Source organism: Mastigoproctus giganteus, chromosome 10, assembly GCF_048544385.1.
Source record: "Mastigoproctus giganteus isolate SK-2022 chromosome 10, ASM4854438v1, whole genome shotgun sequence".
NCBI lineage: Eukaryota > Metazoa > Arthropoda > Arachnida > Uropygi > Thelyphonidae > Mastigoproctus > Mastigoproctus giganteus.
Genome location: NC_143584.1, coordinates 215,149,042 through 215,174,910, shown reverse-complemented (window position 1 = coordinate 215,174,910; position 25,869 = coordinate 215,149,042). Strand labels below are relative to the sequence as shown.

The 25,869-nt window shown below is 38.4% G+C and overlaps 1 protein-coding gene across 1 annotated transcript in view; it reads left to right on the top strand.

Moving 5' to 3' along the window:
* LOC150079898 (uncharacterized) overlaps positions 1-25,869 on the top strand; it is a 130,175-nt gene that overhangs the window by 66,731 nt on the left and 37,575 nt on the right. The window contains exons 6-8 of the mRNA XM_090383272.1: positions 20-136; positions 4,391-4,471; positions 5,331-5,431. Of these exons, the coding sequence (XP_090239398.1) occupies positions 20-136; positions 4,391-4,471; positions 5,331-5,431 (299 nt within the window). The remainder of the gene's footprint in view (positions 1-19; positions 137-4,390; positions 4,472-5,330; positions 5,432-25,869) is intronic.

Here is a 25,869-nt window from a genome sequence, read left to right as displayed (position 1 = left end):
TTGATTTTGTTATTTGCAGTCCACATTCCCGCTATTCAATGGGTGCAGTTCCAAGCTATTTAGATACACCACGTCCATATTCGTTATATGGTCGTACTCCTTCTTATTCACCCCCATCATCCATAAATCCTCTAAGGTGAGAATAAGTTATTTGATGTTAAAACTCAAATGTCACTTGACATTCCATGTTTTCATATTAGCTCTGCTTATTTAGAACTTAATTTTGAGTAGGTTTAGCTTTTGGTAAACTTAAATTGCAAATAATTTTTGAATTATTTTTTTACTTCAAAACACAAACCAGGCACTTCAATCTGCCTAGTGGTGAGTGTAGCAGTTTTGGGGAAAAATTCTCTTTGTTGGAGGAAATAGTTTAAAATGAACTAAATGACCTGCTATTTATATAGCTTGTTAGGGAAATTACTAGGGACAAGAATATTCTGAATCTGATTATCGCCCATGACTGATAATATCATAGGTTAACAGGACAGGAACCTTCTGTAATAGTGAGGTCTTGGTTGTTAAAGATAAGGGCAGGGGTTTTATTTCGGGGTAGGAAACTATGACAGTCTAAGACACTACATGGCCTCTATCAATTTGGAAAACTAATGATGAGGATAATACAGGTGAATTATGGAATAACTTTAAGTCTGCCATAACAGAAACCATGGATGCATATATAACATGAAGAAAATATAACATGAGAAAGGTGCTGTGGTGGATGAATGAGAAAGTTGCTAGTTTAATAGTGAAAAAAAAAAAAAAATTAATTTATAGCAATAGCTTAATTTGTCCAGTACTCGCCTTTTAATCCGTATTTATAACTTGAAGTTCATAAGAAAGATAAAAGTGAAAGTTTAACTACATTAAAAAAAATTAATACTATGACCAGGGGAAGAAGTGCACTACCTTTTCCCAGTTCTCATCCATAAAATCACTATGTAAACGAGAAAAACTAAAACAGTAACTTTGTAACCTTTTTGCAGGCACAGACATTACATTAATCTTTTCTTCTTATAATAAATTGGGAACCAACCTCCCTTAGTAATTACAAAAAGACTTACAAATACAAAATAGAAGACATTAACAATATATTATATTAGTGGAGGCATATGATGCAAGAAAGCACGCTTATGCAACATCATCCAGAAAGAAAAAGAACCCTCCCATTTCACCCCTGCATCCATTCTGAATGCCTGTCCAGCTCAGCCTTAAATTTATTTAGGCTATCAACTTCCACAACAAAAGATGGAAGTCTCTTCCACCAATCAACTACCCGCTGGCTAAAGGCAAATTTCCGCACATCTATTCTACAACTGTCTTTCCTCAATTTGAAACTGTGCCCCCTCAGGTTCTTAATCTGAGCAAGAGGAAGAATCCCATCAGCATGCAGCTTGCTCAACCCATTCAAGGCCTTATACACCTCATTCAGATTGGTGAGGGGAACAAAGGGGTGCGCTTACCAAGAAAGGCTTCAAATTGCAGCGCTTGGAGAGTAGGCACCTGTGGTACTACACTAAGGGAAGTGGAAAGTGAAAAATACCTGGGGGTAATTGTGCAGTCAAATATGAAGTTTGCTGAGCAGTACAGATGGGCTGCCAGGGTAGGGCATGGAGTCTTGTCAATAATATATAGAAATTTTGCTAGCAGGGACAGGGAGGCGATTATCCAGTTGTGCAAGGCAAGGATCAGTTCCCCCCTAGAGTACTGTGTACAGGTCTGGAGGCCTCATTTTAAGAAGGATGTAAAGTTGCTAGAATGAGTATAAAGAAGGCAACAAGATCAGTGAGGGGAACAAAGGAGTGCTCTTACCAAGAAAGGCTTAAGTTCTGCAAATTGCAGTGCGTGGAGAGTAGGCACCTGCAAGGTGACCTGATAGAGGTGTATAATGGTTTGAGAAAGGGTTGAATGGGTTGGGCAAGCTGAATGCTGATGGGATTCTTCCTCTTGCTCAGATTAAGAACCTGAGGGGGCATAAATTCAAATTGAGGAAAGTAAGTTGTAGAATAGATGTGCGGAAATTTGCCTTTAGCCAGCAGGTGGATGATTGGTGGAACAGACTTCCATCTTTTGTTGTGGAAGTTGATAGCCTAAATAAATTTAAGGCTGAGCTGGAGAGGCATTTGAAATGAATGGAGGAGTGAAATGGGAGTTTTTTTTTTTTTTCTTTTTTTTTGGCTGATGCTGCATAAACTTGCTTTCTTGCATCATATGCCTCTGCTAATGCTGAACCCAGTACTAGATAATCATCATTGTACAGCCTTGATTTACCCTAATGAGTTTTTTAGCCTTAATACATCTACTACTGAGCTTGAGTTTACCTGTTGTAATTCATTCTCAACTCCTGAAGATGATGGTACACTTTTCACCATGGCTCTGCTATGCTGTTCAATTTTTTGCTTGTTAATAGTAAACACCCATAGTAAACAGCACCCATAGTAAACACATATTTATCTGTGTTTACTATGGGTGCTGCAAAGGTTAAATTAAATAATATAAGAACCTGTAAATGATAATTAAAAACACAATATATTTTTTAAATTTGCATACACTTCAAACATGAGTTTTTTAGCCTTAATACATCTACTACTGAGCTTGAGTTTACCTGTTGTAATTCATTCTCAACTCCTGAAGATGATGGTACACTTTTCACCATGGCTCTGCTATGCTGTTCAATTTTTTGCTTATTAATAACATATTTATCTGTGTTTACTATGGGTGCTGCAAAGGTTAAATTAAATAATATAAGAACCTGTAAATGATAATTAAAAACACAATATATTTTTTAAATTTGCATACACTTCAAACATTCACGATGTAATAAGATGACTAATGCAGCAGAAGTATATAAGCAAGCTGCCACTTCACAAATAAAAGTGAAACATTAACCCTTGAATACTAAGGCTTAATTTTTAGGACACTGCCATCACTACTGTGCCTTAAGATTACCACTTATTTTTACTACTACTTTTCACTACCAAGATTTATCACTTTTATTTTAAGTATGAATTAGAAGAAACAATGTCAAAACCACACCAGAATGCCAGCCATGTACAGTCTTGCACAGCATATTGGAACACACTGGAGTTCTGTCACTCACAGACAATATAATTCAATGTGCTTAAAAGACAAAAAGAATTGAATTAATATGAAAAATATGCTTTTCATTTGTCTCCAATTTCTGTTGTCCAAACTACAAAAGAATATCAGAATTAAATGCTCTTTTATTCTGTACACTTATTCTTCAAAACTCTAATACTGAAAATGTTAGTTTGTTTTGCTTAATAGTTATCTCTAAATGTAAAAAGAGGGTAAACAGGGGCAAGAAATAGAATTTTTGCGGCACTCAGATTGGGGAAAACACTGATTCTTTGTGGCAGCACTAATTCTTTGTGGCACTCAGATTGAGGAAACACTGATATAAATAATAATTCAATGTGGGGTCATGTAGATAGGAACTGTGTTTCTCAAGTAAATACAGTATGGGTTTGTAAAGGGAAAATCTTGTTTGACTAATTTAATAATTTATTATGACAGTGTTACTCTTAAATTGGATGCACAAAATAATTTTGATATTGTTTATTTGGACTTTCAAAGCATTTGACTGAGTCAGTGCTTTGGTGAAGTTCAGGTGACAATGTAATCCTGCACAGGAGATTGCTTTATTAAGCTTGCATTTACTGAGATCACAGTTAAGATCCTTAGATAGCCAATGGAATGGCTGTCTAAGGATCTTAACTGTGATCTCAGTAAACTCAAGCTTTAATAACTGTGATCTCAGTAAACCCAAGCTCAAAAAAGGACCAGTCCAAACAGTGATCCCTTGGGGATCACTGTTTGGAGTGGTCCTTTTTTGATTTATTTTTTAATAATATTGATGAAGGGATGTGATATGCATTAAATAATAACATCTTTATTAATCTGGAATATGTTGAAATGCTTTTATGCATTCTGGCATTAACTGTGTATAATATCTGAATAAGTTGGCAGATATGTGGGTATATTTTGAGTGCAATCTCTAAATCGTAATGTGCGTGCGTGTGTGTGTGTTAAGAAAATTGTAAAATGGTGATTATCCTTTCATGAAGGAGCAGTAGCATTTGCAGTGGTATCTGAATAGTCCCTGACAAGAAAATACTATGTGTTTTTATCATTTTTGAGGTTTAGGAAAGGGGAAGCTTTGAACCTTTAATCTCTCCATTTAGCCTTATGTACTTGTTATAAATCAATAAATGGTATGTAGGGGAAGGAATAATTGCTTGCACATTGTCACTTCATTTTTTTTTATCTGGCAAAATTAAAAAAAAAATTGCATGTGATGTGGATATTTGTGATATTTACTCACCTGTTATCTTTTTTTCCAGTGATATAAAAAATGATTGTTCTTTTACAGCCCAGGGGTCCTGTCAAGTTCCTTTGAAAGTAGTCACTCATCAGATGATTTAGAAGGAAGCCAGTCTGATGTTCATCATAGGTAATGTTATTTTACTTAAGCTCCATACACTTATATTTTTCAAATAATACAATTAGCAATGAGTTTGACATTTTTTTTTTTTAAATACAGACAGAACTTCCATAAATACTGTTCTGAGGTTTTTGTAATAAAAATATAATTCTTTGGTGTGTATACAATTTATTTATTGACATGTTAGTGGACAAATTCAACAGTGTTATTTAAAATGAAAATGGATGCCCCTAGTATTTATGCAGCCTTTCAATTTCCCAAACCCTTATCCAATATTACACTCGGCTGTGTTGATTGTAATATTGGCTGTTGCTCAAATGAGCATCAGCCAAAAAAAAAGAAGAAAAAAAAAACTCCCATTTCACTCCTCCATTAATTTCAAATGCCTCTCTGAGTCGTGTCTTGGATTCCTAGTCTTACGAACAGAATTCAGCTCCTGCCTTAAGGTACAAAAAGCCTAATATCTGATATGATATGATTATTTCCCTATGCCTATAAACTAGACCTATTAGACAATTTTTTTTTCTTATTCATTTCTAATTTGTAGAAGTGCAGAATGTGATTAGCCTTTAGGTTGATTTGGTGGATGGGGTTGATTCAGAGTTTGAGAAATAAAAGTATTATAAATCAAACAAAAAACATAATACAGAAAGCTAAATTTCATATTCTTCTGTGGCTGAGAGATGAAGAATATGAGAACAATGACCTTCAGTGATCACAGTAGTTTAAGAATATGTGCCTTGGATCAGTAATTTCTTGTTAAATTGAATTAGCACCTAGATGTAAAGATACCAAAATCAAACATTGAGCATTTAATGTATCTTTTATTTGCCAGAGTCAATTTTAATTTGTTTCCTTTATATTTAAGGTGGTTTTCCCATGCATTTTCAGTAGAAGGAACCATGCCTACTGAGCATCCTATTAGGGAAGAAATAGCCGGTGATTATTTAGACATGTATCCTGCAGATGGTAAGTGAAATAAAATGACCTGTTTTTAGCATTAGCAGAGGCATATGATGCAAGAAAGCAAGCTTATGTAGCATCAGCCAAAAAAAATAATAATAATAAAAAAAAACATTTCACATATCCATTCCTCTAAAACTTTGTCCAGTTCCTCCTTGAATTTATTTAAGCTATCAACTTCCACGACAGATGGAAGTTTGTTCCAGAAATCAACTACCTGCTGGCTAAAGGCAAATTTACATTAACTGGACACTAAACTTTTGATATCCAGTATCTTTTTCATCTTTGTGCCTCCACCCTAAACTTTTGTGAGGTCAAAAGTAAAATACTATTATACTATCCAAAAATTAAATGCAAAAACAAATATTTTCTGTTATAATTTTACTTAGGTGCTTGTAAATCATTCATAGTAAAAAGTACATACTGTGGATTCCGGTTATTTGGGCCACCGGTTAATCGGGGCAGCCATTTATTTGGGGCAAATCTTAAAAAACAGAAACCAATCGAGAAAATAGCCAGGATTTACTTTGCTTATTTGGGACAGCATGCTGTTTAATCAGGGCAGGAGACCGCAGCACTGGAGATTACCCTATGATTGTTTCTGGCGTACCACGTGGTTTGGTCGAAATTCTGGAGGTCACAACCATAAAACAATAAAAAAAATTAGCAGTCACCTGTTTATTGGGCTTTTCTGTTAGTGAAATCTATCATAAACGGACGGTAAACTCGATCTTACTGAATATGCAATAATACTGACAGCTGGAATTCTGTGGGTTATTATGGTGAAATGTGTTTACGCTTCCATGAAATCTTCAATCATATAAAAACAATTAGCATTAGCATTAGCATTAGTAGAGGCATTTGATGCAAGAAAGCAAGCTTATGCAGCATCAGCCAAAAAAAAAAAAAAAAAAAAAAAAACCACTTCCACTTCACCCCTCTGTTCGTTCAAAATACCTGTCCAGCTGAGCCTTAAACTTATTTAGGCTATCAACCTCCACCACAAGGGATGGAAGTCTGTTCCACCAACCAACCACCCGCTGGCTAAAGACAAATTTCCGCACGTCTATCCTACATCTGTCTTTCCTCAATTTGAATTTATGCCCTCTCAGGTGATTATTCTGAGCTAGAGGAAGAATCCCATCAGCATTGAGCATGCTTAAACCATTCAAGGCTTTATACACCTCTATCAGATCACCTCGCTGGTGCCTAGTCTCCAGACACTGTAATTTGCAAAACTTAAGCCTTTCTTCGTAAGAGCACCCCTTTGTTCCATTCACTAATCTTGTTGCCCTTCTCTGTACTCGTTCCAGCAGCTCTACATCCTTCTTGAAATGAGGCCTCCAGACCTGTATACAGTACTCTAGGTGTGGCCTGACCATCGCCTTATACAATGGAATAATCACCTCCTTATCCCTGCTGGAAAAATTCCTGTATATCATTGACAATACTCCTTGAGCTACTCTTGCAGCCCGTCTGCACTGCTCAGAGAACTTCATATCTGCCTGCACAACCACCCCCAAGTCCCTTTCATTCTCTACCACTGTCAGTGTTGTACCACAGAGTTGATACGTTGCTCTGGGGTTGCTGTTTCCCATGTGTAGTACTTTACATTTGTCAATGTTAAACTTCATTTGCCACCTCTCAGCCCATCTGCTCAACCTTTCCAGATCCTGTTGCAGCAGCATAGTGTCAGTAGTGTCCTTGACAACCCTGCCAACCTTTGTATCGTCTGCAAACTTGGACATTAATCCCGATATACCATCATCAATATCATTTATAAATACAGAAAACAATAATGGACCCAACACTGAGCCCTGAGGGACTCCACTAATAACATCAGTCCACGATGAGCAGTGTCCATTGATTACCACTCTCTGTCTTCTCCCCCTCAACCACCCCTTTATCCATAGCAGCAATTTACCTCCAATGTCACACTGCTCCAATTTGTGTAGCAGTCTTCCATGTGGCAACAGTATCAAAAGCCTTTCTAAGATCCAAGTATATAATATCAAAGTTATTCCCTGCATCCAGTTCTTTTGTGACTGCATCATAGTATCCAATCAAGTTGGTCAAACAAGACTTCCCCTTAACAAAACCATGCTGTGTCTGAGCTATAACTGAAGTCTTGTCTAAATGATCCTGCAGTGCGTCTTTAACCAGTGCCTCCATTAAATTTCCTGGAACAGAAGTTAAGCTCACAGGTCTATAATTACTTGTGTCAGCCTTTGATCCTCCTTTGTGAATTGGGATCACATTTGCACATTTCCAGTCTATGGGTACCTCCCCTGAGTCCAAGGAAGCTCTCATAATTATGGCTAAGGGTTTGCTTACTTCCTTTGCTGCCTCCTTTAATATAACTGGATAGATCCCATCCACCCCGGGTGCCTTTCTTGTGTTTATCTTCAACAGTTTCTCCTCCACTTTACTCCCAGTTATTTCAAGATTCTGTAACTTACTGCTCGAGTTGAATACACCTCTGGCATTCCCCTCGCTGAATAACTCCTCACGTGTGAATGTCGATGCAAAATATTCATTTAGTTTGTTAGCCACCTGAGCAGGATCATCAACACTTGACCCATCAATATCAAGTGGACCAATCTGATTCATCCCTTTCCTTCTAGAGTTTACATAAGTAAAGAACTCTTTGCTGTTTTTCTTTGCATCCCTTGCCAAGGATTTCTTGTAATCTGCCTTCGCCTGCCTAACCTCCTTTGTAACTTGGTTGCATATCAACTTGTATCTATCATAGGCTTCTGTGTCATGTGTTAATTTGTAAGTATCCCATGCATTTTTCTTCTCTGCCATATGCCTCATTAGTTCATCTGACATCCATTTTGGCCTAAACCTTGAACAATATTTCTTAGTTGGTATGTAAAGCCTAGTAGCTTCCAAGATAAGTTCTTTGAATGCTTCCCATTTTGAATTTGCTGTTGGTAACATCATCAGTTGGTCCCACTGTATAGAATTTAAATACTGTCTCAGTCCATCGTAGTCGCCTTTACGGAAGCAATAACCCTTCCCTTTACCCCTAATGGTAGTTACCTCTTTGAGTAAATCCCACTTCAGCACACTGTGATCACTGCCACCTAGTGGTTCATTTATCTGCAGATTCTTAATGCATGAAGAATCACTGCTGATAATCAAATCAAGAGTATTACTCCCTCTAGTTGCCTCCCGAACATGCTGATGTAGAAAACAATCATCCAATAAATCCACAAAAGCCCTGCTAGTGTGTGAGTATCCAGCCCCCAAATTCCAGTCAATATCTGGGAAATTTAAAATCTCCCATTATAAGACACTCTGATTTACTGGCCCACTCTATTTCCCTGTACAGTTCCTTATTATACTCATCAGAGTCATTAGGCCTATAGCACACTCCTACTCTCAATTTTGATCTCCCAATGTTTATGTCACACCAAACTGACTCCACACTGCACTGTCCAGCGATGTCGACTGGCTTCACTTCCTTGGTTTTTATGTGTTTCTTAACTAATAGCATAACACCTCCCCCCTTCCTATCCTGTCTATCCTTTCTGTAGACGTTGTACTCCCCAAATTGCAGTTCCGCATCCCTTATATCTGTGTGACACCACGTCTCTGATATCCCAACAATATCTGCCTTCGATGTTTTGAGCAATACCTCAAATTCATCAAATTTATTTACTAAACTCCTAGCATTGGTGTACACGCAAGTATACCTGCACCTGTTTCTATTCTTAGCTACCCTAACACAACCCATGTGTTTACTTGTACCACAATGGCTCCCAGCAGTCTCTGAAATACCATGCATCTTGTTTTTCAGGCTTCTGCTCATTCTAATAGAAGCAGTGCAAGAATCTCTTTCACCTCTGCCAGTGGCTACTGTCAATCTATTGGTCTTTGTCTCCCCCCAAGCTAGCAGTTTTCCGACCCACCTAACACTGCCTCGATAGCATCAGCAAATATTCTTGCACCCTTTCTATTTAAGTGTATCCCATCCCTGTAGAAGCAATCTCTCCTGTTAGCAAGTACAGTCCAGGCTGAAAAAAATTCTACCCCTTGAGCCTTGCACAATCTTTCCAGGGCCGAATTGATCGACAAGGCTCTCACCATATACTCCCTCCTATCCCTCCTATTATTTTCATATCTTCTCTTCATTCCTATTTTTAAAGCTTTGTAACTTGTTACTTCGTTCTCACTTGTGCGTTTTGTGTTACTTGCAATTTGGGTGTGCCTTGTTCTTTGTTATTGATTGTTTATCTTTTTACTATTTTAAATTTTAACCCCCACCCACAAATGTCAGTGAACAGAAATGTCAACTAATTCGTATGTACTTATTACAGTACGTATTAATTTTTCTGATTATCAAGTATATTCTTCCAATTTTCACATATCATTTAATTTTTTAATTGGTAAGGTAATAAATACCGATATAATAAATACAGATATAAGGGATGCGGAACTGCAACTAGGGGAGTACAACGTCTACAGAAAGGATAGACAGGATAGGAAGGGGGGAGGTGTTATGCTATTAGTTAAGAAACACATAAAAACCAAGGAAGTGAAGCCAGTCGACATCGCTGGACAGTGCAGTGTGGAGTCAGTTTGGTGTGACATAAACATTGGGAGATCAAAATTGAGAGTAGGAGTGTGCTATAGGCCTAATGACTCTGATGAGTATAATAAGGAACTGTACAGGGAAATAGAGTGGGCCAGTAAATCAGAGTGTCTTATAATGGGAGATTTTAATTTCCCAGATATTGACTGGAATTTGGGGGCTGGATACTCACACACTAGCAGGGCTTTTGTGGATTTATTGGATGATTGTTTTCTACATCAGCATGTTCGGGAGGCAACTAGAGGGAGTAATACTCTTGATTTGATTATCAGCAGTGATTCTTCATGCATTAAGAATCTGCAGATAAATGAACCACTAGGTGGCAGTGATCACAGTGTGCTGAAGTGGGATTTACTCAAAGAGGTAACTACCATTAGGGGTAAAGGGAAGGGTTATTGCTTCCGTAAAGACGACTACGATGGACTGAGACAGTATTTAAATTCTATACAGTGGGACCAACTGATGATGTTACCAACAGCAAATTCAAAATGGGAAGCATTCAAAGAACTTACCTTGGAAGCTACTAGGCTTTACATACCAACTAAGAAATATTGTTCAAGGTTTAGGCCAAAATGGATGTCAGATGAACTAATGAGGCATATGGCAGAGAAGAAAAATGCATGGGATACTTACAAATTAACACTTGACACAGAAGCCTATGATAGATACAAGTTGATATGCAACCAAGTTACAAAGGAGGTTAGGCAGGCGAAGGCAGATTACGAGAAATCCTTGGCAAGGGATGCAAAGAAAAACAGCAAAGAGTTCTTTACTTATGTAAACTCTAGAAGGAAAGGGATGAATCAGATTGGTCCACTTGATATTGATGGGTCAAGTGTTGATGATCCTGCTCAGGTGGCTAACAAACTAAATGAATATTTTGCATCGACATTCACACATGAGGAGTTATTCAGCGAGGGGAATGCCAGAGGTGTATTCAACTCTAGCAGTAAGTTACAGAATCTTGAAATAACTGGGAGTAAAGTGGAGGAGAAACTGTTGAAGATAAACACAAGAAAGGCACCCGGGGTGGATGGGATCTATCCAGTTATATTAAAGGAGGCAGCAAAGGAAGTAAGCAAACCCTTAGCCATAATTATGAGAGCTTCCTTGGACTCAGGGGAGGTACCCATAGACTGGAAATGTGCAAATGTGACCCCAATTCACAAAGGAGGATCAAAGGCTGACACAAGTAATTATAGACCTGTGAGCTTGACTTCTGTTCCAGGAAAATTAATGGAGGCACTGGTTAAAGATGCACTGCAGGATCATTTAGACAAGACTTCAGTTATAGCTCAGACACAGCATGGTTTTGTTAAGGGGAAGTCTTGCCTGACCAACTTGATTGGATACTATGATGCAGTCACAAAAGAACTGGATGCAGGGAATAACTTTGATTTTATATACTTGGATCTTAGAAAGGCTTTTGATACTGTTGCACATGCAAGACTGCTACACAAATTGGAGCAGTGTGACATTGGAGGCAAATTGCTGCTATGGATAAAGGGGTGGTTGAGGGGGAGAAGACAGAGAGTGGTAATCAATGGACACTGCTCATCGTGGACTGATGTTATTAGTGGAGTCCCTCAGGGCTCAGTGTTGGGTCCATTATTGTTTTCTGTATTTATAAATGATATTGATGATGGTATATCGGGATTAATGTCCAAGTTTGCAGACGATACAAAGGTTGGCAGGGTTGTCAAGGACACTACTGACACTATGCTTCTGCAACAGGATCTGGAAAGGTTGAGCAGATGGGCTGAGAGGTGGCAAATGAAGTTTAACATTGACAAATGTAAAGTACTACACATGGGAAACAGCAACCCCAGAGCAACGTATCAACTCTATGGTACAACACTGACAGTGGTAGAGAATGAAAGGGACTTGGGGGTGGTTGTGCAGGCAGATATGAAGTTCTCTGAGCAGTGCAGACGGGCTGCAAGAGTAGCTCATGGAGTATTGTCAATGATATACAGGAATTTTTCCAGCAGGGATAAGGAGGTGATTATTCCATTGTATAAGGCGATGGTCAGGCCACACCTAGAGTACTGTATACAGGTCTGGAGGCCTCATTTCAAGACGGATGTAGAGCTGCTGGAACGAGTACAGAGAAGGGCAACAAGATTAGTGAATGGAACAAAGGGGTGCTCTTACGAAGAAAGGCTTAAGTTTTGCAAATTACAGTGTCTGGAGACTAGGCACCAGCGAGGTGATCTGATAGAGGTGTATAAAGCCTTGAATGGTTTAAGCATGCTCAATGCTGATGGGATTCTTCCTCTAGCTCAGAATAATCACCTGAGAGGGCATAAATTCAAATTGAGGAAAGACAGATGTAGGATAGACGTGCGGAAATTTGCCTTTAGCCAGCGGGTGGTTGGTTGGTGGAACAGACTTCCATCCCTTGTCGTGGAAGTTAATAGCCTAAATAAGTTTAAGGCTCAGCTGGACAGGTATTTTGAAAGAACAGATGGGTGAAGTGGAAGTGGTTTTTTTTTTTTTTTTTTTTTTTGGCTGATGCTGCATAAGCTTGCTTTCTTGCATCAAATGCCTCTACTAATGCTAATGCTAAAGGGCAAATTTGTGCTTAATATATCTTTGCTTTTACAGCCTGTGGATAATTCCTCCTATTTTCACTAATTAGAATCACTGTTTAATAGAATTAAAATTCAATTCACAAATGTGATCACAATGACCAGCGCTTTCTGCACATCGTATAGTGAATGGTACTTTACTATGGTGACTCCATCGATTTGATTGTACAGCTTACTGCACATCATATAATGAACAATACTTTACTATGGCGAGTTCATTGTAACGTGATTTGATTGTACAGCGAACCAATTGTAAAGGGGGGTACATTGTATTTTTTAACTATTTATGTGAAACTTTGGATAATTGGGGCAGCCATTTAATCGGGCCAAAATGCACTAGCCCTGATCTGTCCCCAATAACCGGAATGGACTGTTTTGTTTACATATATTGAATTTGTAAATTTTATTACAAATAAATTTTTGTTTCCAGAAATATACAAAATCCCTTAGGACAGCAGTATGTGTGGGGAAAGAGTATTCTGTTGTTAAAAATTCTTGCATATCTAGAATTTCGTTCTAACACATTTTCACTGTTGCAGCAGAAATTGGAAGCACATTATATATTGTACACAACTATTTTATAATAAAAAAAGTGTACGGATTAAAATTATAACAATAATCACAAAAGTAAAATAAAATCATAAATTAAAAAATTGTTTATATTTTTGAGACATCCACAGTGTTAGAGGAATGTACAGGTAGAATGATTTACAGATATTTTGCTGTATTTTGTGGTACCACATGGATTCAAGTATATGATATGAGATATGACATTTCATGTACTTGAAATCGGCACCTAGTGCCAAGCATTGGGCTGTGGTCATGCCTAAGATAGGAATGCAAAGACAGGAGCAAGACTCCCATTTGCTCTTTTGTTTCACCATTATTCAGTTTTCAGAATGATAGTTTTTGCCATGTAAATAATTGATAAATATTGTGTGGGATTTAGAATTAGCATTAGTAGAGGCATACGATGCAAGAAAGCAAGCTTATGCAGCATCAGCAAAAAAAAAAAAAAAAAATGCTCCGATTTCACCCCTCTATTCATTCCAAATACCTGTCCAGCTCAGCCTTAAATTGATTTAGGCTATCAACTTCCACAACAAAAGATGGAAGTCTGTTCCACCAATCAACTACCTGCTGGCTAAAGGCAAATTTCTGCACATCTATCCTACAACTGTCTGTCCTCAATTTGAATTTATGCCCTCTTGGGTTGCTTAGAATGCTGAGGAAGAATCCCATCAGTATTGAGCATGCTCAAACCATTCAAGGCTTTATACACCTCAATCAGATCACGTCGCAGGTGCCTAGTCTCCAAACATTAATCTGCAAAACTTAAGCCTTTCTTTGTAAGAGCACCCCTTTGTTCCATTCACTAATCTTGGAGGGATAATCACCTCCTTCTCTGGACTCGTTCCACCAGCTCTACATCCTTCTTAAAATGAGGCCCCCCAGACCTGTATACAGTACTCAAGGAGTGGCCTGACCATTGCCTTATACAAGGGAATAATCACCTCCTTATCCCTGCTAGAAAAATTCCTGTATATCATCATTGACAAAACACCATGAGCTACTCTTGCAGACTGTCTGCACTGCTCAGAAAACTTCATATCTGCCTGCACAATTACCACAGGTCCTTTTCATTCTCTACCACTGTCAGTGTAGTACCACAGAATTGATACGTTGCTCTGGGGTTACTGCTTCCCATATGTAGTACTTTACATTTGTCAATGTTAAACTTCATTTGCCACCTCTCAGTCCATCTGCTCAACTTTTATAGTTCCTGTTGCAGCAGCATACTGTCATCAGTGTCCTTAACGACCCTGCCTGCCCCGGGTGCCAAGCGATTGTGACTAAGCGATTTCTCAGTACTTCCAGTGCGATTTCCAGAAAGCGATTTACAGTTCCTTTTTGTTCTTATCGTTAAAAAATCTATTCATTTTATAACAGCTCTCGTAACAAAAGTCCCTGTACAGAGCAAGGAAGGAAAGCCACCTTTCTTTTTTCTCATAGTATATTACTAATCCCTACTAATCTTCGCTTGGTCACACCAGACACTGCTCCTGCCTCCCTGTGGCGGGGCTGGAAATCTCGGCAGAAAAGTCTCTCTGCCAAGGGCTAAAAGGAGCAAAGATGGACCATACCAATACTGACTCTTGCGGGATCAATGCCCCATCACATTCTAGAGAGCAGGAAGATTATAACCCTTCCTTTGCTAAGAGACAAAAGAAGGATACAGACCAGAATATCTGGCCTCATTTCCTCATAATACATTCTTTGACTGACCAGCCAGTCAGCAAGCTTTCTCCCTTTCTGATCCAGAAAAGTTTAGAGAATGTCGCTGGCTCACCAAAAATGGTTCGCAGACTAAAATCAGGTGACCTGCTTATTGAAACAACACAATCCAAGCATTCTGACAAGCTACTTAAATTGAAAACACTTGGAGGAACTCCCATAGAAGTGTCACCTCATACTCAAAAGGAGTTGTAACAGAATGGGATCTCCTACATGTATCCGAGGAAGAAATTAAACAAGAGCTTTCAGAACAAAATGTTATTCAGGTAAAAAGAATACTAATCAAAAAGGATGGTTCACTACTTCCAACCAGAAACATTATACTAACTTTCAACTTGCCAAATCCACCAACATCTGTAAAAGCCGGATACTTGAACTGTCGTGTCCGACCGTATATACCGAACCCAATCAGATGTTATAAATGTCAAAAATTTGGGCATTCACAGACAGTATGTCGAGGGACTGCTGTATGTGCTTCATGTGGATCTAAAGACCATATCCATACCGAATGTTCTGCACAAACCTTGCAGTGTCCAAACTGCAGAGGCAACCATTCCACTTACTCCAAAGACTGTGAAACATGGAAAAAAGAAAAAAATGATTCAGAAGTATAAAACAGAGCACAAAGTTTCCTACCCTGAGGCAAAGAAACAAATATCACCAATTACAATAACACACTCATATGCAGCAACTGTCCAACAGCATAAACAGATAACTGCTGTTACCACCACTACCACTTCAGTTCAAACCAACGTTACAGTCCCACCAAACATCTCTATTTCTGATTGGGCTCACTCAATCCTAGCTCCATCAGCAAAATCATCTTCAACCTCAACTTCTAATCAAGCCATAAATACACCTGTTACAATTCCGCTAACAATGGCATCTATGTCACGGCCAATCATGAATACTAAAAACATAGATAAAGATGACAAACCCCCTGCCCATGATCATATGGATACATGTGAAAAAGAAGTCCCAGAAGAACCAATCTTAGAGATACATGCTGAGGAAGAGATGGAAGTTCGTCCATTCTTCCCCAGAAAAGAGAAAAGCCTGAGCGATCCAAGCAGATCCCCACTCGTAAAAAGTCAGAGACAAATACAAATACAAAGCCAATATAATACGCACAATAATACAGTGGAATTGTCGAGGTTTCCGCAGCAACCTGGATGACATTCGCAACCTAGTTGATAAATATCACCCAGTAGGCGTCTGCCTTCAAGAAACTAACCTAACACCACGAATAAATGCAGCAGTAAACCACTACGGTACCTATAGACAAGACCGAAGATTTTCCGGAGGAGCTCAAGGTGGAGTTGCAATCTTAATTGATTCCAAAATTCCGTGTAAACGCCTCCAACTACAAACTCTTTTGGAAGCAGTTGCAGTTCGAGTCTCAATACATTTTACTTTCTCACTGGTCTCACTCTACCTTCCCCCAAATCAAGAATTTTCATTTTCAGATTTGGAAGCGTTAGTAACCCAGCTTCCACCTCCGGTCTGTATCATGGGAGATTTAAATAGTCACCATCCCATGTGAGGATCCCGTCATCAAGACAAACATGGTAAATTGATTGAGAAATTACTGGAAGAGCAAAATCTCTCTCTCCTTAATACTGGTACTGAGACATACATTCATTTGCCCACTGGAACAGCCTCTGCAATTGACGTATCCATAATTTCACCTGTCCTATACCCATTGATTGAATGGTCAATATTGAAGAATCCACTAAATAGCGACCATTTTCCTGTGGTCTGCAAAATACTAACAAATGATGTTGCACATCACGATGGCCAAAAAAGATGGAGATTCCATAAAGCTGACTGGACTAAATATAAAACAATTGCAGCAATAGATGAACAAATAATCACCACTCAGCCCATAGACAATGCTACAGCTCATGTCACAAACCAAATTTTAATAGCAGCTGAAGCTACAGTTCCTTGGTCATCTGGAAAATGCCATAAACATGACACAGCGTGGTGGACTGAAGAATGCAGTATGGCCAAAAGAGAGAAGAACAAAACTTGGAATCTCTTCCGAAAATATCCCATTTTCATCAATCTCATAAATTTTAAAAAAGCCAGAGCCAAAGCTAGATATCTCCAGCGTAAAGTAGAAAGGAATCATGGATACGTTTCGCCTCCACAATTAACAAAAATACAGATACCCGTGTCATATGGAACAAAATCAGAAAACTAAATGGGAAATTTCTTTCAGTTCCAACTCCACTAATAATCTGGAATGGACAGGAGATAACCAACCCCAAGGAAATCGCAAACTTACTGGCAACTACTTTTGCAAATATATCAGCAGTATCGGCATATACTCCATCTTTTCAGAAAACTAAAACTGTAGCTGAAAAATACAGACTAAATTTTAAAACCAACCAACAACTCCCGTACAACCAATCTTTCAACATAGAAGAATTACAAAAAGCTCTGGCTAAGTCTAGGAAAAGTGCAGCAGGACTTGATGGAGTTCACTATGAAATGATCCAACAACTTAATCAAAAATCTCTAAAATCTCTTATGCTATACAATAGAATTTATATGGAAAACTACTATCCAAATTCCTGGCTTCACTCCCTTATAATTGCCTTACCAAAACCTGGCAAAGATCACACGATCCCTACAAATTATCGACCAATAGCGCTAACAAGTTGCCTTGGGAAAATCCTCGAGAAAATGGTGAACAACAGATTAACCTGGTTTCTGGAAACGTATAACGTACTTAACATAACTCAATACGGATTTCGTAAAAACAGATCATAAAAACAGATCTCCCATGATAAAAGCAGAAGCAAATATCCGCAATGCTTTTCTAAGGAATGAGCATCTAATAATGATCAGTCTTGATATAGAAAAGGCCTTTGATACTACCTGGCGATACGGCATTCTTAAAGATCTCCACAATATCGGTTTGCGAGGAAACTTACCACTCTTGTTAAAAAATTTTCCGAAAGTTAGAACCTTCCAGGTAAAATACCAAAACAATCTGTCAAAAATATACACACAGGAAGAAGGAGTACCCCAAGGCTCAGTGCTGAGTGCAACCTTATTTGTCATCAAAATAAACTCTATTATAAAATAGAGACAGACCTGCCAAAAACAGTTGAAACATTCCTTTATGCAGATGATGTTACTATCTCATGCCATTCACAAAACATGAACATGATAGAAAGACAATTACAAAGCGCAGTGAACAAAATAGAATTGTAGACTAAAAACAATGGCTACAGATTATCAGAACAAAAAACAATAGCTGTACACTTCTGTAGAAAACGAAAAATGCATCTAGATCCAGAAATAAAACTAGAAAACCAGCTGATACCTCTAGCAAATAGTATACGTTTCCTTGGCCTGATTCTTGACAAAAAACTTAACTTTTTGGAACACATCAAATACCTCCGAACAACCTGTCAAAAAAAACTAAATATTCTCAGACTTCTTTCTGCAATGAAGTGGGGAGCCGATCGGTTCACACTCCTTCACCTATACCATGCTATAATCAGATCAAGACTAGACTATGGAGCCCCTGTGTATAGTTCGTGTAGACCAAGTGTCATCAAATGGCTCGATTCCATACATCATAGTGCCTTACGAATCTCTTTAGGTGCATACAGAACATCACCAGTACAAAGCTTATATGCAGAGACTCATGAGCCCTCATTATATCTCCGGAGGCAAATGCTGCTATTAAACTATGCAATTAAAATCCGAAGTCTTCCTCACCATCCTACTTGGCAGTATCTTTTCAATCCACAGTGGGAAATCCTCTACAGCAATAAACCCACAGTAAATAAACCAGCCGGAATACGACTAAAAGAAACAATCTCAAAATGGGGCCTAAGCTTTGAAAATGTACACGAGGATAATAGCATAAGTATTCCACCATGGCACACTTTCACGCCAAACTGTGACACTTATTTTCAACAATGGGGAAAAAGCACTCTGGCAAATGTCAACATAAAACAGATGCATGCAGCCCACGCATCACAGTTCTCGGAATACCTTCATATATATACAGACGGCTCTAAAACAGCACCAAAGTTGGTGCTGCAGTGGTATTTCCAGACACTGTTCTCTCACAACAACTTCCAAACCAATGCAGTAGCTATTCCGCTGAACTATTCGCCCTACAAATGGCCTTAAAATACATAGATTCTTCCCCTCTTCTAAAACATCTCATCTACACAGATTCATTGAGTGCAATACAAAGACAGACTCCATCACATCCCATTCTCTATCAGATACAAGCTCACCTTGTGAAACTTAAAAGCAAAATGAGGCAAGTAAAATTCTGTTGGATCCCAGGACATACAGGCATTGAAGGTAATGAAAGAGCTGATCGAGCAGCAAAGAATCCTACAAACACAAACCAAAGGTTTTGCAAAGTTCCATATACCGATTACAGACCAATCATAAAACAGTTTCTCCACAATCAGTGGTCACAAATGTGGCAAAATGAATTAAACAATAAACTGTTTCAAATAAAACATGAGCTACAGCCATGGAAATAGTCTTCGCAAGAATCGGCATGAAGAAGTCATTATATCCAGATTACGCATTGGACATACACATCCTCTGCACAATTATTTACTCACCAAAGCAAATCCTCCAGAATGCCTTCACTGTTCTTGTCAACTCACTGTAAAACATTTCCTTATAGAATGTCCACAATACCACATGGCGCGACAATCAGCCTTCCATCTCCCTATAAATTTCCAAGATTCTCTGACCTTATCACAAATCCTAGGCGATAACTCCAACATTGAAAATATATTTACATATTTAAAATTAATAGGATATTTTGACCAGATATAAATCATATTTAAGAAATATAAACGTCCTTGTCACTAAACATTAATAGATAGGCGCAATATGGCCAAAGTTGCTTTTGCGCCAAAAAATCCCAACAACAACCAACCAACCAACGACCCTGCCAACCTTCGTATTGTCTGCAAACTTGGACATTAAGCCTGATATACCATCATCAATATCGTTTATAAATACAGAAAACAACAATGGGCCCAACACTGAACCCTGAGGGACTCCACTAATAACATTAGTCCACGAAGAGCAGTGTCCATTGATTACCACTGTCTGTCATTTCCCCCTCAACCATCCCTTTATCCATAGCAGCAATTTGCCTCCAGTGCAGCACTGCTCCAATTTGTGCAGCAGTCTTCCATGTGCAACAATATCAACACGTTTTCTAAAGATCCAAATATATGATATTAAAGGTATTCACTACATCCAGTTGCTTTGTGACCACATTATAGTATCCAATCAAATTGGTCAGACAAGACTTCCCCTTAACAAACCCATGCTGTGTCCAAGCTATAACTGAAGTCTTCTCTAGATGAGCCTGCAGTGCCTCCATTAATTTCATTGGAACAGAAGTTAAACTAACAGGTCTATAATTATTTGTGTTGCCCTTTGGCCTCCTTTCTGAATTGGGGTCACATTAGCACATCTCCAGTCCATGGGTACCTCCCCTGAGTCCAAGGAAGCTCTCATGATTATGGCTAAGGGTTTGCTCACTTCTTTTGCTACCTCCTTTAATATAACTGGATAGATCCCATTCACCCCAGGTGCCTTTCTTATGTTTATCTTCAACAACTTCTCCTCCACTTTTCTCTCAGTTATTACAAAATCATCTAGCTCACTGCCAGAGTTTAGTTCACGTCTGGCATTCCCTTCCCTGAATAACTGCTCGTGTGAATTTAGATACAAAATACTCATTTAGTTTGTTAGCCACCTGAGCATGATCATTAACAGTTGAATCATTAATATCCACTGGACCAATCAGATTCATCCCTTTCCTTCTAGAGTTTACATAAGTAGAGAAACTCTTTGCTGTTTTTCTTTGCATCCTTTGTCAAAGATTTCTCGTAATCTGCCTTTGCCTGACTAACTTCCTTTGTGACTTGGTTACAGACCAGCTTATATCTATCATAGGCTTTTGTGTAACCTGTTAATCTATATGTATGCCATGCATTTTTCTTCTCTGCCACATGTCTAATTAGTTCATCTGACATCCATTTAGGGCTAAATCTTGAACAATATTTCGTAGTTGGTGTGAAAAGCCAAGTAGTTTCCAAGATTAATTCTTCGAATGCTTCCCATTTCGAATTTTCTGTTGGTAACATCATCTGTTGGTCCCACTGTATAGAATTTAAATACTGTCTCAGACCTCCATAGTCACCTTTACGAAAGCAAAAACACTTCCCTTTACCCTTGATTTTAATTACCTCTTTGAGTAAATCCCACTTCATCACTGTGATCACTGCCACCTAGTGGTTCCTTTATCTGCTGATTCTTAATGAATCACTACTGATAATCAGATCAAGAATATTACTCCCTCTAGTTGCCTCTCGAACATGTTGATGCAAAAAACAATCATCCAATAAATCCACAAAAGCCTTGCTAGTGTGAGTGACCAACCCATAAATTCCAGTCAATCTCTTGGAAATTAAAATCCCCCATTATAAGACACTCTGATTTACTGGCCTACTCTATTTTCCTGTACAGTTTTTTGTTATACTCATCAGAGTCATTAGGCCTATAACACACTCCTACTCTGAATTTTGATTTCCCAGTGCTTATGTCACACCAAACTGACTCGACACTGCACTGTCCAGCGATGTCAACTGGCTGCACTTCCTTGGATTTTATGGGTTTCTTAACTAATAGCATAACCCCTCTCCTCGCTTCCTATCCTGTCTATCCTTCCTGTACACATTGTACTCCCCAATTTGCTGTTCTGCATTCTTTATATCTGTGTGACACCATGTCTCTGATATCCCAACAATAACTGCCTTCGATGTTTTGATCAACACCTCAAATTCATCAAATTTATTTACCAAACTCCTAGCATTGGTATACACGCAAGTATACATGCACCTGTTCATTTCTTAGCTACCCTAACACAACCCATGTGTTTCCTTGTACCACAATGACTTCCAGCAGTCTCTTAAGTACCCTTCATCTTGTTTTCCAGGCTGCTTCTCATTCCAATAGAAGCAGCGCAAGGATCACTTTCACCTCTGCCAGCGGCTACTGTTAATCTATTAGTCCGTGTATCCCCCCAAGCTAGCAGTTTTCCAACTCACCTAACACTGCCTCGATAGCATCAGCAAATATTCTTGCACCCTTTCTATTTAAGTATATTCCATCCCTGTTATGCTATTAGTTAAGAAACACATAAAATCCAAGGAAGTGAAGCCAGTCGACATCGTTGGATAGTGTAGTGTCGAGTCAGTTTGGTGTGACATAAGCATTGTGAGATCAAAATTGAGAGTAGGAGTGTGCTATAGGCCTAATGACTCTGATGAGTGTAATAAGAAACTGTACAGGGAAATAGAGTGGGCCAGTAAATCAGAGAGTCTTATAATGGGGGATTTTAATTTCCCAGATATTGACTGGAATTTGTGGGTTGTTCACTCACACACTAGCAAGGCTTTTGTGAATTTATTGGATGATTGTTTTCTGCATCAGCATGTTTGAGAGGCAACTAGAGGGAGTAGTACTCTTGATCTGATTATCAGTAGTGATTCTTCATGCATTAAGAATCTGCAGATAAAGGAACCATTAGGTGGCAGTGATCAGTGTGCTGAAGTGGGATTTACTCAGAGCTAACTACCATCAGGGGTAAAGGGAAGGGTTTTTTTCTTTCGTAAAGGCGACTTCAATGGTCTGAGACAGTATTTAAATTCTATACAGTGGGACCAACTGATGATGTTACCAACAGCAAATTCAAAATGGGAAGCATTCAAAAAACTTATCTTGGAAGCTACTAGGCTTTACATACCAACTAAGAAATATTGTTCAAGGTTTAGGCCTAAATGGATGGCAGATGAACTAATGAGACATATGGCAGAGAAGAAAAATGCATGGGATACATATAAATTAATGGGTGACATGGAAGCCTACGATAGATATAAGCTGGTCTGTAATCAAGTCACAAAGGAGATTAGGCAGGCAAAGGCAGATTATGAGAAATCCTCGACAAAGGATGCAAAGAAAACAGAAATAGAGTTCTTTACCTAATGTAAACTCTAGAAGGAAGGGGATAAATCAAATTGGTCCACTTGATATCGATTGTTCAACTGTTGGTGATCCTGCTCAGGTAGCTAACAAACTAAATGAATATTTTGCATCGACATTCACACATGCAGAGTTATTCAGGAAGGGGAATGCCAGAGGTGAAGTAAACTCTGGCAGTGAGCTATATGATTTTGTAATAACTCAGAGGAAAGTAGAGGAGAAATTGTTGAGGATAAACATAAAAAAGGCACCCGGGATGGATGGGATCTATCCAGTTATATTAAAGGAGGCAGCAAAGGAAGTTAGCAAACCCTTAGCCATAATTATGAGAGCTTCTTTGGACTCAAGGGAGGTACCCATAAACTGGAGATGTGCAAATGTGACCCCAGTTCACAAAGGAGGATCAAAGGCTGACACAAGTAATTATAGACCTGTGAGTTTAACTTCTGTTCCAGGAAAATTAGTAGAGGCACTGGTTAAAGAAGCACTGCAGGATCATCTAGACAAGACTTCAGTTATAGCTCAGGCACAGCATGGTTTTGTTAAGGGAAGGTCTTGCCTGACCAATTTGATTGGATACTATGATGCAGTCACAAAAGAACTGGATGCAGCGAATAACTTTGATATTATATATTTGGATCTTAGAAAGGCTTTTGATACTGTTGCACATGAAAGACTGCTGCACAAATTGGAGCAGTGTGGCATTGGATGCAAATTGCTGCTATGGATAAGGGGATGGTTGAGGAGGAGAAGACAGAGAGTGGTAATCAATGGACACTGCTCATCGTGGACTAATGTTATTAGTGGAGTCCCTCAGGGTTCAGTGTTGGGTCCATTATTGTTTTCTGTATTTATAAATGATATTGATGATGGGTATATCAAGCTTAATGTCGAAGTTTGCTGACGATACAAAGATTGGCAGGGTTGTTAAGGACACTACTGACGCTATGCTACTGCAACAGGATCTGGAAAGGTTGAGCAGATGGGCTGAGAAGTGGCAAATGAAGTTTAACATTGACAAATGTAAAATACTACATATGGGAAACAGTAATCCCAGAGCAACATATCAACTCTGTGGTACTACACTGACAGTGGTAGAGAATGAAAAGGACCCTGGGGTAATTGTGCAGGCAGATATGAAGTTTTCTGACAGTGCAGACGGGCTGCAAGAGTAGCTCAATGGTGTCTTGTCAATGATATAGAGGAATTTTTCTATCAGGGATAAGGAGGTGATTATTCCCTTGTATAAGGCAATGGTCAGGCCACACCTTGAGTACTGTATAGAGGTCTGGAGGCCTCATTTCCAGAAGGATGTAGAGCTGCTGGAACGAGTACAGAGAAGGGCAACAAGATTAGTGAATGAAACAAAGGGTTGCTCTTACGAAGAAAGGCTTAAGTTTTGCAAATTACAGTGTCTGGAGACTAGGCACTGGCGAGGTGATCTGATAGAGGTGTATAAAGCCTTGAATGGTTTGAGCATGCTCAATGCCGATGGGATTCTTCCTCTTGCCCAGAATAATCCCCTGAGAGGGCATAAATTCAAAACAGATGAAGACAGATGTAGGATAGATGTGCAGAAATTTGCCTTTAGCCAGCGGGTAGTTGGTTGGTGGAACAGACTTCCATCCCTTGTTGTGGAAGTTGATAGCCTAAATAAATTTAAGGCTCAGCTGGACAGGTATTTCGAACGAATGGAGGGGTGAAATGGGAGTGGGTTTTTTTTGGCTGATGCTGTAAGCTTGCTTTCTTGCATCATGTACCTCTACTAATGCTAATGCTGAAAGCAGTGCATTTTAAAAGGCTGTGATTCAGAGCACAACTGCCCCCCTCAGTTCTCACCTTAGCCACAGCACTCCCTTTAGCTCAAGCCTTTTGTTTTGCTGTTCTGTCTGAGTCATGATTTTGATTAAATTTCAATGAAATTGCAATTTCAGTACAATATTAAAACCCGAAACTTATATCCCAATGTAGTTATAACAATATATAGATATATATATATATATATATATATATATATATATATATATATATATATAATTTTTATTTATTTATTTTTTTCATTCAGTATCTAGTATTATCTCCAAGTTTCGTTATATAACTTCTGTATCAAGTTATGTATTGATTAATAAAAATTACGTTTGTAAAATCTAATTCGTTATATGTACAGGCAGTTCTCACTTTAAGAGTTTTCGCTTTACGAGTTCCCGGGTTTACAAGTTTCTTTTTTGCCAATTATCGAAAATATGAACATGAATTACAAAATTATTAGCGACAATATTGAAAATATGAACATGAATTACAAAAAATGAATGTTAAACATTCATAAATACCACATTCCAAACCACGTGCATAGCTATACAATACAGTGTATCCCGATTTACGATATTAATCAGTTCCAGAGACACCATCATATTGTTAAAATATCGTAATGTGAACCCAATAACACATTTTTTTTTTTGGTAATTCGTTTCAAGATCGTGGAAATTGAAATTTTAGCTGTATAACTAAGCTATTTATCTCTCCAAAATGGCATTTTTAAGGTCACAAGCTTGACCTTAAGGCCATATAAAAGGTCGCGAGTGTGGTTTGTAAATTGTATTAGTTACCAATTCAAATCATTAAACACACTACACTTTCATCGTTATCATATGTTATAAAAACCAATTTTGAACGGCTTTATGATATTTTTCTAAAGCACATTTCTGGAGGTCACTGCCATAAAACAATAAAAACAATTTGCACTTTCCAGTTTATCGGGCTTTTCTGTTATTGCAAGCAATTACAAACGAGTAGTGAACTTGATCTTCTTGCATTTGCGAAAATACCGATAGCTGGAATTCTGTTTTTTTTACATTATTATGGTGAAATGTGTTTGCCCTTTACTGAAATCTTCAATCGTATAA